The 15,286-nt window shown below is 39.8% G+C and overlaps 1 protein-coding gene across 2 annotated transcripts in view; it reads right to left on the reverse strand.

Annotated features, from left to right (window-relative positions):
* Nucleotides 1-15,286, reverse strand: part of Msrb3 (methionine sulfoxide reductase B3) — a 122,841-nt gene that overhangs the window by 36,182 nt on the left and 71,373 nt on the right. The window contains exons 5-6 of one of the 2 annotated variants that reach the window (XM_087902202.1): nucleotides 12,786-12,814; nucleotides 1,014-1,216 (exon numbers count right to left, since the gene is read on the reverse strand). In XM_087902202.1, the coding sequence (XP_087758328.1) occupies nucleotides 1,029-1,216; nucleotides 12,786-12,814 (217 nt within the window). In that variant the 3' untranslated portion in view covers nucleotides 1,014-1,028. Of the gene's footprint in view, nucleotides 1-1,013; nucleotides 1,217-12,785; nucleotides 12,815-15,286 lie in introns of those variants that run through there. The other variant, XM_087902201.1, reaches the window with a different exon arrangement.

Genomic DNA, 15,286 nt, shown 5'->3' on the forward strand with positions numbered 1-15,286 from the left:
TTCTAAGAGTTACTTTTGTTAGATATCAAATAAGTCTAAAGCAATTCACAGCTAGCTAAGGCAATGCAGAAACCTTGACCTAACTTATGTTCAAGTCCACATGGAACCGAACCTGTAATTCAAACATCCAATTTGAGAAGCTTTCACTTGACAGCCACGTCTCCTTTTAGGTCACTGCACTTGGGAACACTTCTTTTTCCAAAACATCACAGCGCATACATAAAGTCACCTCTGTGGTTCTCATGCCTGTACTTGGTAGCTTACAAATTCTTAAGTTACATAAAGGCGCAACACTATTACAAAGAAAAATTTGAGAAAATAATGGCAATTCATCATGACTGAATTTAATACAATTCTTAAGCTCTGGGGGAAATTTTTGTATTCAAATACATCTTCTGTCTATTGTTTTGTAAATATGATAACTCTACTGAGAACACGTTTTAGCAACAATGGACAATTCTAAGATCTAGCCATGCAGTTCTCTATAAGCACACAATGAGGAAAATGAGTATCCTAGCAGACAGAATGTCAACAAAACTCAGACTTTCTAATAAATAAATCAGTGAAAGGCACATGTCCTGACAATATCGCAAGAAAAACTGATGACCAAAAGGTAAGTTGTGATGAAAAATACATTGAATTAATTCTTATGTAATTGAGAAAACAAGTATGTAGATTAACACTGACTTAAATCAAGTCACGAAGTATAATGCATTACAGATTCCCATAAACTGAGTGGTGGTGGCGCATTTCTTTAATCCCAGCACTCAGGGGCAGAGGCAGGTGGATCTCTGAGTTCAAGGCCAGCCTGGTCTACAGAGTGAGTTCTGGGACAGCCAGGGCTACACGGAGCAACCCTGTCTCAAGAAAAAAATACCATCTCTTCGTCCACTCATGTTTTTAAGAAACAGTATGTGAATCTCTTCTATATATAAATTTAAAAATCATAAAACCAGTGATTGTCAAGCAGTAATTTATTCAAAATTTGTTCATATTTAGTCCCTGAAATGAGAAATTGGGAAATGAATTTAAAAAAAATAGAAAATACTTTTTATAAAAGATTTCTTTTTATCATTTTTAATTATGTCTATGTGTGCCAGGGTATGTGTATATGAGTGCGGGTGCCCACAGAAGCCAGAAAAGGGGATCAGGTCTCCTGGAGCTGGAGTTGCAGGCAGCTGTGAACCTCGGGTGCTGGGAATGGCACTTGGGTCCTCTGCAAGGGCAGAAAGCATACTTAAGCATCGAGCCATCTCTCCAGTTCCCCAAAAAACTCCAATAACAAGTTCTTTTTTTGTAGTGCAATACATGACAGAAAAGAAAAAGGGAAGCTATTTACACATAAAAAGCTTTAAAAGTCTGGCTGAATATAGAGTTCAGTGGCAGGGCATTTGCCTGGCAAATACAGCTAGAACTCCAGCATAGAGAAGGAAGGGAGGGAGGGAGGGAGGGAGGGAGGGAGGGAGGGAGGGAGGGAGGGAGGATGGATGGACCTGGCAGAATGTAGTACAACGTACGGCTGTAGCCCACACTTGGGAGGCAGAAGCAAGAAGAGAGCCAACGCTGAGCTACAGTGAAACCATGTCTGAAACAAAGCAAGACCTAAAAGAGTATTTTTAAAACATGTAACAGAGTGTTTTAATATTATAGACAAAAATAATGCATAGCTTCTTTTACATATTCTTGTTCATTAATAAGTTAACCCTTTTCATACTAGAACAAGTTTCTAGACTCTTATTCTTACAACCAAGAAACATGTTACTCCAGAGTTTCTAGAGCCACAGGATGATGCAGCCTATTTCTGCCCAGGAATGGACAAGATGTGTCCAGGATAGGAATGTTCCAGCAATGTTCTTTGTTCTGTTTCCTTAAGAAAATGGCCACATCAGTGATTGACTTGGACAATGGTTTCCACTCTAAGGCAAGTATTTGCACTCCCTACAGAAACTGAAGTCACCTGTATTTTAAGATGAATTCAAAGAACAAGTGACACCTATTTCTATGGAACCAGTTTAGTCTCAAGTACTTCTCTATACATATCCTGTGCAAGTAACTTCACACTGGTGGGATAATTTATAGGTAGAAAACTCAATTCAGTATCACTTCTTTTGTTTTGTTTTTTTGTTTTTGTTTTTGTCTTTGTCTTTCGAGACAGGGTTTCTCTGTAGCTTTGGAGCCTGTCCTGTTACTCGCTCCGGTAGACCAGGCTGGCTTCGAACTCATAGAGATGCTGCCTGCCTCTGCCTCCAGAGTACTGGGATTAAAGGCGTGCGCCACCACCACCTGGCCAATATCACTTTCAAAATTCATTCCTCAGTAGACTACCAAATCTAAATACCTTTCAAGTTAGGAAAACGTCAAAAGCCATGTGCAGTGTGAACAGAATTGTGATATGCAGGTGGGGAATGCAAGTAAATATATGACAAATTCTTACCACATCAACTCTGAGTCTCTAAATTTATAGAGAGCATTATATTGTAAACTGTGAAATTAAACCACTTGAGCTCTAACCCACGTCTATCACTAGCTGACTGACCCACAGTAAATAATCAACATACCTGGACTAATAATATCTGATCTATTCAAATTAAATAAGCTAGTAATCATTAAAAACTTAGTACATACAAAGTCAACATTACCAAATGCTATTGTTATCTACAGAATTACACCCAAATTCTTTATTCTTTGCCCCATGATCTGTAATAAAATTTATTTCAACAAAATTCTCTAGTTCTGGTGGGTGATTTACTTATTCATCCTGAAATATACTTGCTGCTGGGTCTTTGTACTTGACCCTAAATGGCTATTTAAAATGTTCTATTTTTATCTTGAAGACTTTTACGCTTTATTTCCCTTTCTAAAGATTCTCCCAGAATTCCATTGTGAAAATCAACCATGTTGCCTTGAACCTATGGATATCATTTCTTCAATGCGATTGTAAGGTCTATTGAAAGTAAGTAGTGTTGCAGGTCTTCCCCTGTCGTACATGTTGTGGTGGTTTGAAAGAAAGTGACCACCAAAGGAATGGTGCCATTAGTAGGTGTGGTCTTATTGGGGGAAGGGTGTCACTGTGGAGGCAGGTTTTAAGGTCTCATATATACTCAAGACACTGCCCAGTGTCTCAGTTCACTTCCCGTTGCCTGTAAGATGTAGGACTCTCAGTTACCTCTCCAGCACCATGTCCACCTGCACGCCACTATGTCCCACCATGATAATGGACAGAACCTCTGAACTGTAAGGGAGCCACCACAGTTAAATGTTTTCCTTTACAAGAGTTACTATGGTCATGGTGTCTCTTCACAGCAATAGAAACCCTAAGACAGAAGTTGATACTAGGAGTGGGTATTGCAACAGGCCAGACCAAGTTTTTGTTTGGAATAATACGGGCATTGGGAGTTTGGGTTAGGAAAGCAGTGGATGCTTTAAGTGCTGTTTTACAGTCCATACAGTAGAAGCATGAAAGACAGTGGGGCTAAGAGTGATTTGAACTGTGTGGGGCTGGCTCAAGAGGTTTCAGAAAAGAAGAATTTTAGTATGCTGCCTAGAAATTGTTCTTGTGATATTTTGGTGAAGAATATAGCTGCTTTTTGCCCTTGTACAAAAAAATTGCATGAGATTAAAGTGAAGAGTTTTGGATTAATTCTCTTGGCAGAGGAAATCTCAAAACATCCTAGTATAGACTCTGTTGTGTGGTTACTAGTGTTAACTCTAAAGAAGATTTATAATGGAAAGGAGCAAGGTGAACAAGATTTGAGTAGAAAGGAACACCAGAAAGTGGAATGGAGCTAACTTTGGTGTTCAATGAGATACACAGATTAAGAAATGAAATAAGGGAGTGGTGACCTCAGGGCAAAATCCCACCCAACTAATTTTTTCCGACTTCTAAGATAAAAATGAAAGAAAAGCTTAGATCCAGATGTAGTAATACACACCTTTAATACCAGCACTCAGAAGGCAGAGGCTAGCAGATCTCCAAGTTTGAGGCCAGTTTGGTCTACAGAGCAAGTTCAAGGACTGCCAAGCTTAGGCAGTGAAGGTAACTATCAAAACCAGAAAGCTGGTGAAGATGTAACTGAAAATGGGGGCCATGTTCCAGCCTCAGCAAGCAGCAGAACTTGGCAGCTGAAAGCCACATGGTTCTGGCTTTAGAGTCAAGGATAGAAAAAAGGCATTATGGAATCTCCCTTCAAGGCTAAGGAAAGGTACTGAGGCCAGGGCTTGTGTAAGGGATGTTCCTGAACAGAGGCCTAGAGAGACCACTATGGGAATCTGCGAAATTGAAGCCTCAGTTACCCTGAGGACTCCAAGGTGTTGGAGATGCCAGAGTCATGGCATACTTGCCAAGGAGAGCGGCTAACAGGCAGTGGAACCAGCCAGAGAGAAAGAAGTGTGTTACAGTCAACAGAGAGAAAGAAGTGTGTTACAGTCAACAGAGAGAAAGAAGTGTGTTACAGTCAACAGAGAAAGAAGTGTGTTACAGTCAACAGAGAGAGAAGTGTGTTACAGTCAACAGAGAGAGAAGTGTGTTACAGTCAACAGAGAGACAGAAGTGTGTTACAGTCAACAGAGAGAGAAGTGTGTTATAGTCAACAGAGAGAGAAGTGTGTTACAGTCAACAGAGAGAGAAGTGTGTTACAGTCAACAGAGACAGAAGTGTGTTACAGTCAACAGAGACAGAAGTGTGTTACAGTCAACAGAGAGAGAAGTGTGTTACAGTCAACAGAGACAGAAGTGTGTTACAGTCAACAGAGACAGAAGTGTGTTACAGTCAACAGAGAGAGAAGTGTGTTACAGTCAACAGAGAGACAGAAGTGTGTTACAGTCAACAGAGAGACAGAAGTGTGTTACAGTCAACAGAGAGAGAAGTGTGTTATAGTCAACAGAGAGAGAAGTGTGTTACAGTCAACACAGACAGAAGTGTGTTACAGTCAACAGAGAGAAAGAAGTGTGTTACAGTCAACAGAGAGAGAAGTGTGTTACAGTCAACAGAGACAGAAGTGTGTTACAGTCAACAGAGAGACAGAAGTGTGCTGCAGTCACCAAAGCTGGAGGGAGCTGGAGACTTGAGGAGCACTTTGACATCAGACATGGAGATGCAGAGTTTGGAGTCTGTATGCCCAGCTGGTTTTCAGTCTTGCTTTGGTCCAGTGTTTCCTCACCATGCCCCCTTCCCTCCATTTTGGAATGTCAATACATATCCTGTACCAATACATGTTGGAAGTATGCAATCTGCTTTTTGATTTTGATTTTACAAGTGATTATACACAAGAGATTGTAGGAATCTCAGAAGAAACTTTGAACTTTAGACTTTTAGATAAGTTTAAGACTATTATAAGCTATGGGGACTTTTGAAGTTGGACTGAATACATTTTTGCATTATGATAGGACTAGAAGCTATTGGGGGCCAGGGAGTAAAATATGGGGCTTTGAAAGAAAATGTTCCTCAAAGGAAGTGGCACTATAGGAGGTGTGGCCTTGTTGGAGTAGGTGCGGCCTTGTTGGAGTAGGTGCGGCCTTGTTGAAGGAAGTGTGTCACTGTAGAGGCAGGCTTTGAGTTCCAATATATGCTCAAGATACCACCCAGTGTCTCAGTTCACTTCCTGTTCCTGTAAGATGTAGGACTCTCAGCTCCTTCTCCAGTACCATGTCTGCCTGCACACTGCCATGTCCCACCATGATGGTAATGGACTGAATCTCTGAACTCTAAGCTAGTACAAATAAATGTCATTCTTTATAAGAGTTGTCATTGTCAATGGTGTTTTTTCACAGCACTTAGAAACCCTAACTATGACACAAGTCCAAGCAGAAACTGGAGTAAAAACATAGATCTATGTACTGTTCCAACACTTTGAGAGCATTACTCTGGGCCAGAGTTCTGAAAACTAATAGATCATAAGCACAACCACATCACTGACAGCCATATATGTGCCAACATGTACCCAAACTTATACTACTCAGCCATAACTACTAGAATCTACAAATACTTGTGTGACCTTAAGTAAGTTGCATAACTTTCTGCACCTCTGCTTCCTTCACTGATGAGCATGGCCCAGGAGAATGTATAAAACTTATTAAGATTTATGAAAATGCTTTTAATGGTAAAGTACTATGCAAATATTTTCACCATTACCATGAACATCACAGCTAAAGTTATTAGGTTTCCTAACAATGAGAAATAAAGATGGGGCTGGAGAGATGGCTCAGTCGTTCAGAGCATTGCCTGCTCTTTCAAAGGTCCTGAGTTCAATTCCCAGCAACCACATGGTGGCTCACAACCATCTGTAATGAGGTCTGATGCCCTCTTCTGGCCTGCAGGCATACATGTAGACAGAATATTGTATACATAATAAATAAATATTAAAAATAATAAAATAAATATTAAAAAAGAAGTAAGAAAAAGCTGGATCGATTTCACCAATACAGTCATCACTGTAACCCCTTAAATATTTTATAAAATAACTGACTTAAGAGTAGGATGTGTGCCAGGCAGTGATGGCACATGCTTTAACCCCAGCACTCAGGAGGCAGAGGCAAGGGATCTTTGTGAGTTCGAGGCCAGGCTGATCTAGATAGTGAGTTCTAGGATAGTCAGGGCTACACCGTAAAACCCTGCCTCACAAAACCAAAAACCAAAAGAAGAGTAGGACGTGTTTCATGCCGTGGTTTAGTTATGGACTCCTAGCCACGCCCGCTGCTGCACATCCTCTGTGCTGTGTATCTCAACTGTGCTCCTTAGAGAGGAGGAGCAGGACACCTATACGAAACCAAAACTGCAGTGTTTTAAGAAGACCATGACTCCTAGGAGTCAGCTGTAATTCAAGGGAGGGAATCCACAGCTTTATAGGACTTAATTCTAAAGAAGTAAAAAATAAAGAAGATATTACAAATTTTAAATTTGTGCTCTAGCAGCAAACACAAAAGCCAAAAGACCAATGAAAAAGTGCTAGAAATAAGACGACTTTACTTCTGAGAAAGTCTAGCACTTGGCCTGTGCTGTGGGGTTTCCTGCCTTCGCTTCGTTCATGAAAGACAAACAATGATGTACTACGCTTGCTTCTCACAACCAGAAGGTTGTTCAAGGGCAACATGACCTCTCACACCAGCCTGCAACAGGAGAAGCAGATGAAGGAATGCCCGGGGCAGAACTTATCAATATTCATTCCTGCTATCTTCCAATTACCCTTGCTTGGTGACCATGGGTTGTGTATGTCACTCCGATACCCTTGCGTGGTGACCACGTTTGTGTACATCACTCTGACACAGACTTTAGCACCGTCAGGCTGTCCTCATAAAAGCTGAGTAGGAAACACTTAGAAATTGAACAATGTAAAGAAAAGTGAATTTGTCTAAACTTAAAATATATTAGCTCAACCTTAAATATCAGAGTTTCTAAGTCACCATCTGGATCTAAAATTAGTCTTGTTAGCCCTTCTCTGCTAAAAGCACAGAGAAATCCAGGGAATTCATACAATGGACCAAGCACTGTAAGATTCTATGAGAGAAGGAATTGTGTCTACCGTGTTCCCAGCTGCTACCTCAACATCTGGGACATAGCATGCCCAGAAATATATGTTGAATAAATGAATTGTTGAATAGCCAGTATTTTTCTTGTTTCTGTTGAATGATGTCCAAATATGGATTTCAATATTCATACAGAGAGATTCATATTTTATTTCCTTTTTCTTCATTGTCATTAAAATAAGAAATTTAAATCACAAAAATTTAAAGCTTAAATGTATTGTCAATGTAATCATACGAGAATGGAAAATATTTTCCTTATTAGCATCTCTGGAGAAGGGGAAATTGCTTAATTTGCTTGCAGGTTTAAACTCCATCTCTGCTCTGTCCAAGCTCTCCGTCTCTCTAGCTTACGGCCTCTCGTAACAACCCACGCAGCACTCGGTGCCTTTGGGCATCAACCGATTCTGTGCTTTGATTTCCTTGCCCTAGTGTGGAGATTCCTTTTAACTATAGATCATAAAAGTGACACTAGCTGCTTTTTGTTCCTTGCATTCTTTTCAGCCTTCAGGATAATTATCTTCTCTCGTGCCTTTGATTATGCGGCGCTGAGGACCTCCTAGCCTTCTATGCTCAGCCTTTGGTTAACAGAGCACTCCCCGCTTCTGCTCTCCACACTAAACCACGCTCATTAGGTTTCTTAATCCTCCATAATTTGCTTTCATGAAATCTTATGCCTCTAAGACGCCGTGTCCTCTGAGCCTATTTCCTTACCGCTATTGTTTAGACAGCTATTCCAAGAAGTGCAGGAGCAGCCAGCACTAAGCATGAGCTTATTCGCTTTCTGGAGAAAACTCTGTTTGGAATGGTTATGGGCCTTGAAACTCTACCTTTTACCTTGGTACTTCGCTTTTCACCTGAACATCACCTGAGATGTAAAACTGCAGCATGAGGCTGTAGGCGGGCTTCAGCAGAGGGCTACATTCATTTGTAGCCACCAGAATTTAGATAGAAAATAGCAATACCCCATTGCTGATTAGTAAATTCAAACTACATCTTTGCATTGCCCCTAGAATTTAGAAAAGAATAAAACCCATGTGTTTTTGCAGTTATTTTGCAAGGGCTTGGATGACACACAAGTTCCACAGTCTCACTGGAGACCTGGGTCTTTTCAAGCCCTCACCCTAGTTTCTCTCCGCTCAGTTCCCTGGCGCTTCTGCTAAGAGCTATATTCAGAACATCGTGCTTCCCATTTTATTTCTAACTCTCTAGGAGCCTTTGTCTAGAAAAATGGTTTGGGTTTGTGGGCTGAAAGGGTGAACGGATTTTCCGAAGGTGCCAAGCTTTACTCCAGCAAAGCTCAGACTTGAGCTCTGTCCACATTGGTTTCCCATCCTCCCCATCCAGATGACAGAGAGCAAAGCCAGAGTCCTTTATTTCACTGTTTTGCATCCACGCACTGACCTCAGAGCTCTGTTTAGAAAGCCTATCGTGCAATATGCTCCAGCTCCCCGCCTTTCATAGTGTGTTTCTCCTGAGACTCGGTAGACAGTCGTGTTTGATCACTGCATTAAACTCAATGCTCGACTTCCTCCAGCATCCACTTACGTCCCTGCCTGGGTGGTGAGGTGACAAGCACAGCTTCTTGCTTCTTCTGAACATAAAAGGAAGTCTGTTTGACTCTCTTTAGTAAGATCTCCAAGTCAGCGAGCTCTTAGGCCAGAGACAGCAACTAGGAACTCATAAAAACTTTCAAGTTTCTTTAGAAAGAAGGCCAGCTCATTCTTCTCAACTGGCAAAGCCAAACTTCAAGTCAGTGAGTCATAAATCAACAGAACACATTTTTAAATCAGTGTAAAACTCGGTAAGTAGAAGTCACAGAGAGAAACAGGAGCTCAAATCTCATCCAGATTCATCATGAAGACAGGACGTTTCTGTGATTCTCAGATTAGAATGAACTCAGCGCCCCTGCTCCGGCTGCAGGGTTTCCTCATTAGATGACTTACCAGAAGAAAAATTTCAGTTGCTACCTGAGTGTGAACACTCAATGATGCAATCCTCTGACTGATAACCCACGTGTGGCTCAAACTTCTACAGCAGCAAAAATCCTGAAAACTTACTTACCCTCCACTCAGCAGGGCAAAACAATTTGCATTTTTTAAATACCACATAAAATGTACTGTCCCTTAAAACATTATGATGACAAAAGCAAAATTATTAATAATAGTAAAATTTCAATGACAGTTATGTGGCGCTCCTTGAGGAACACCATACCCCTACTTTTAAGTACGATTGAAATTTTCAGTATAAAAAATTGGGGGGGGGGACAGGAAAAATGGCATAGTGGTCAAGAGAATTTATTACTCTTGCAAAGGACCCAAGTTTGGTTCCCAGCACCTACACAGCAGCTCTCAACTGCCTGTAACTCAAGTTTGGGGAGACCCAACACCCTCTTCTGGCTTCTACAGGCACTGCACACATATGGTGTACATAATCTCATGCAGGCACACATACACATAAATTACATAAATTCTTAATTTTAAAAATTAATTTATGAAGCTAAGAAAATTGTCCAGTCAGTAAAGTTCTTGCCTTACAAACATGAAGACTTGAGTTTGATCTCCAGAACCTACATATTAAAAAAAAAAAAAAGCTAGGCATGGTGGCATATGTTTGTAAATGCTTGTAACCACATCACAGCAGCCTAGACTTGGAGATAATAGGGTCCTTGAAATTGTTGGACATCAATCCAGCTTACTTGGCAAGCTCTCAGTCAGAGAAATGAGGCTAGACATAGTGGTGCATGCCTTTAATCAAGTAAAAATTATCCCCTGGCCTACACAGACACAGACACTCATACACACTCATACACACACACACACACACACACACACACCACATTTAAAAATTAGCAGAAGGCTAACTGTAGGCTTTGTTTTTATAAAAAAATATTAGCGAGACTATTATTTTTTGATTGCTTATTTGATGTGTACTCAATAACTGATTTTTTTCAACTGTGATGGCAATGAAAACCTTCCTTTCTCCTAAATCTTACTGAACAGCCAGAAACTCTCTATACAAATGACAGATGTGCAGTAAGCTCAATGCATAAACCAGATACTTTCCTTAACAAATAATTGTATGCATGTATACGTATATTTGTAAAATATGTTTGTATACACAAGCATATACTTTAATATCCATTCCTCTATAGCTAGTTATTGATCGTCATATTTAATGTTTACTTTTCTTTAGTAAGAGTGGCACCATTCTTCAGCTAAAAAGCTTAGTTTGTCAAACTGTGTACAACATTAGACAACTTTTGTATTTGATGAACAACAAAGAATCTGAACCTAATAAAGTCATACATTTAATTGTTCCAATATGTTATCTTATTCATGATATAAGTCATGATAAAATTTGCATGATATAAAATACCAATGAATTAACGCCAGGTTTCCTTTGTCTGATTCCTCATCAGTGGTGAGTTTAGAAGGGAATTACTTACTTCTTAATTTGAAAACATCTAAATTTACTCTATAGTTGAATGCAAAATCAAAGTACAAATAAACTTTTAATTCATATTTCCCATAGATCTTAAGCATTTCTAATTGTAGTTTTCAAAGATATCCAGGCATTGTTTCAGATAGCCATTCTAAAAAAAAAAAAAAAAAAAAAAAAAAAAAAAAAAAAAAAACCAAAAAACAACCCACAACCAGAAACTGAAGAAAAGAGGAAAAGCGCTGTGACTGTGGCCAGAGGCCGGAGGTCAGCGCGGTGAAGCGTGAGCCTGCGCAGATGTTGGAGCTGTCCCACGCACACACTAGCCTTCTGTGCACCGACTTAGCAGCACACTTTAATTTGGATTAAAAATCTTAACATAAATTATTTGACTTTGACAATAGCAGCCTAATATTTCAGTTTTGTGCACTATTCCCAGCTTTCCCCTTCACAATGAAGCGAGTGGACTTTTTCATTTTTAAAAGCCGCGTTCCAGGTCTTGTACTTTTAACACCAGCTTGCCTGGTTTTTTTTGTTTGTTTTGGTTTTGGATTTTTAGAGAACTAAATTATATAACCAATAAGTAACAGGAATTATCTTATGGACCTGGTGATTGACTGACAGGATTGTTAAGGCATGTAGCTTTTGTGTAAAGAATTTATACTTCATCAATTTATTTATTTTTATACTCAGAGATTTCAACTATTAAAATGTTTTCACCCTGTTTGTGTAATAAAAGAGTCAAGCAGTTGTTTCTATGACATCTCAGTGTTAGTCTCCATATTGTTATTATTTTGTTTTTTTAACCAGAAATATCTACCTGTAACATTAGTGGCACACGTGATCAGAAGCCCAGAGCTCTGACTAGGCAGAGTGGCGGCATCCTGGTATTTAATTGGGTGAATTTGTTAGGTCAAATCTGCAGACTTCATTAGCTGAGGTGAGGGTCCCTCCAAACTAGAGAAGCTCATGAAGCTGCACCCACAAGGACAACCAGGCTCACAAGAAAGAAAGGCAAGCTAGCTCTGTGGCACTTGTCAAGGAATTCACAGCCACTGTATTCCCTGTGCTCAACAAGCAAGCACACTTTAGACGAAGATGCAGCGGAACTCACGAGTCAGACTGTGCCTCTGAAATCCAACAAGTTATGTCATTTTTCCTGCAAATTATTATCTCTTAGAACTGAAAACTAATGTTGATACATTAACATCAAAGGGCATAATTCCTTGGTACCCAAAATGAGACCGTGCTTTAATTTAATATCAGGAACTCTGCAGTACCCAGCAAGAGGTAAAAGATAACAGCCAATCCCAAGGATGATGTAACTACATCCGTGCTTAATGACAAGAAAACATTCCTGGGACTGGCAGCACTGCGGTAAGAGGCGAGTTCTGTCTCACTAGATAGAAAACAATAGCTTAGGACAGCTTTAACCTCCATCAGCACCCCCATAAAGGCAGCCTACGTCACAGACGAGTTCCCATCTCTATGTATCCACGTCCCCCAATCATTTTCAGAGACTCTTCAACTATCTAAGACGCTCTGTGCATCTACAAAGTGTATCTCACATACATCACTGCTGTGAGCGTGAGCATGGGTACCCGGAAGATGCACAACATTTACTGCTTAGTTCAAAACTGTGAACGAGCCTGAAGTGAACTTCTCAACTGTGACTTGAAGCAGCCCATAGCCCTGCTTTGAGGTGGGGCTCGTATTTTGAAAAGAGATTGTCATTCATTTAAAATCAAAACGGTTCTAGATGTATTGAATCACTTTTCAGAGAATAATGTAAAAAAAATCACTCAGAATTATTAATGTAAACATACCTGAACCAGAGTCATATTTGGTTTCTGATCTGAAAAACAAACAAAGAAAAAAATTAATATAAAAACTGTGAAAGGTTTGAGGTGGTGAGGTGCAGCAGTCACAGATTTCCATATAATGAGCAAGAAATAAAACCATTTCCTTAAATGTAAGGCTGTATTTATGTCAACCATTCAGTTGAATGCATATATTAATTCAGATTACATAGCAGGAAAAATAGCTTTCAAAGTCAGCTTTTCAGAGAAGGGATTTTATTTTTCAAAATATCCAATCTTTCTTCACAGATAATCTTTCTTCAATAGTATTATGGAGTGATACAAAAAAAAATCTGGTCCATAATTATGCCTTTTACTCTATTATTAAAGATTTTCAATTCCTTAACATGAAGTAGCACAGGGCAAATGAACTCAGTAACCCCAAACCCTTAATAAGGAGGAAGAAGAAACGGTTCCTTGTGGGAACATTAGGTTTCAGATACAGGTTAACTCTGGCTGTAAATCCAGAAGCCTTTGAAGCCGCTGGTCTGGCTGTGGGAAACTGCTGTTGGTAATTACTCTCGAGAAGCCGCCGAGGCTCTGTCAAGCAGAATTAACCCCGGGACTGGGCCTATCCACACAGGCCACTGTAAGACAGCATTGTCTATACCTAGCTCTCAAACCAATTAGTGGGCATGCTCAGTCGGGTTTATATCACATATTAACAATCAACGGTATACACGTTCACAGCTGCCACGGCAAGATACAAGAGCCAAACAGCAGGAGTCCTGTTAGGATATTACATTGACAGAGAAGATTTGTCCCCTCTGTGGAAATGCGGTTAACTAACTGGGAAAGGGGAACTCTTTGAAATTATGCCACGGTACCGAAGCGTGTTTGGAAGGAGGAGTTTGCCTTGCTTCAACTTGCTTTGAGAGAGCTCATCAAAGAAGAAAGAGGAAAAGAAGGGGCTTCTTTGGTAACAAAAATTTTCTCAAGTGCTCTCAAATTTCACTTTATTTCTAAACAAAATCAACAAATTTTCATATACATATTATATATAAGCATACATGGCTATATACACACAGACATAAATGTGTGTGTGTGTGTGTGTGTGTGTGTGTGTGTGTGTGTGTGTGTGTGTGTGTGTAAAACCACAGACCTGGTTTTGTGGGGTTTTCTCTATGTGGTGCTACAAATTGAATCTAGGGCCTCACACATGCTGGGCAAGCACTCTGTCCCTTAGCTCTCCCCTAGAACAGCCAATCACAGTGTTCAGCAACACCTCTAGAATGTAGACACAACTTCCTTCCCACACCCAGCCCTCATCTCTGTCCTTCCTTTCTATGCCCTCCCATTTCCAAGGCAAATTCACGTCACTCGTTGATATCCAGGACTCTGGGAAGCCATGTCTCACGGTTACAGCATCCCTGACGACAACTGTAGCCTCTTGTGTGTCATCCATTGGCATCCTTACCTGCTTCCTCCCTAGATCTCAGCTAGGCCTTATTAATCTTTGTAGCCACAGCATTGAAATATACCTGGTATATGCATTCAGATGTCGCTCAGGGGAAACTAATGATAAAGATCTTGATAAAACATACATTTTGAAATATGAAATATTATGTCAAAAAACTTTCCAAGAATCTTACCTTGTCCTGAGATATCTGGTCAGTGTAATAAATACCCATAAAATGCACATAAACCATTTTCACAAACCAATTAATCCCCCAGGCATCAATTAAAAAGTAGAAAACATTTTCCTAATCCTCAGCTATAGTGTTAAACATTAAAATACATTGTTAATAATTAAAACATGATCATAAAATGAATATGGTCAGATTTGGGGTTAGTGGAAATTGGTCCTACAACATCTGCTCATTCAAGTTCCTATGAGATTTTACACACTCACATAGCTAGAGTCGTGCCATGCTACATCACAGCAACTGCTATATTAACATGTTCATACTGCTATGTTAACATGTTCATACTGCTATGTTAACATGTTCATACTGCTATGTTAACATGTTCATACTGCTATGTTAACATGTTCATACTGCTATGTTAACATGTTCATACTGCTATGTTAACATGTTCATACTGCTATGTTAACATGTTCATACTGCTATGTTAACATGTTCATACTGCTATGTTAACATGTTCATACTGCTATGTTAACATGTTCATACTGCTATATAACATGTTCATACTGCTATATTAACATGTTCATACATGCTACATCACAGCAACTGCTATATTAACCTGTTCACACTGCTATATTAACATGTTCATACATACTCTTTGAGAACATGAGTAAAATAGGGACGGGAACAAGCAATCAGCGGGGGGGGGAAAAAAGAACACATAATATACAGACATGGGTGGCAGAAGGAGGTCGGGGGTGTTCAGCCACCATTGCAAGCACATTCCTTGCAGGCTTAGTTCTAGTAGTAGCTGTACTAGGTACTAAAATACAAAAAAGAACAACGCAGGACACCAAATGGATAAAACCACGGTGTTCCCAAGAC

This window comes from Myodes glareolus, chromosome 26, assembly GCF_982192425.1.
Source record: "Myodes glareolus chromosome 26, mMyoGla1.1, whole genome shotgun sequence".
Taxonomy (NCBI): domain Eukaryota; kingdom Metazoa; phylum Chordata; class Mammalia; order Rodentia; family Cricetidae; genus Myodes; species Myodes glareolus.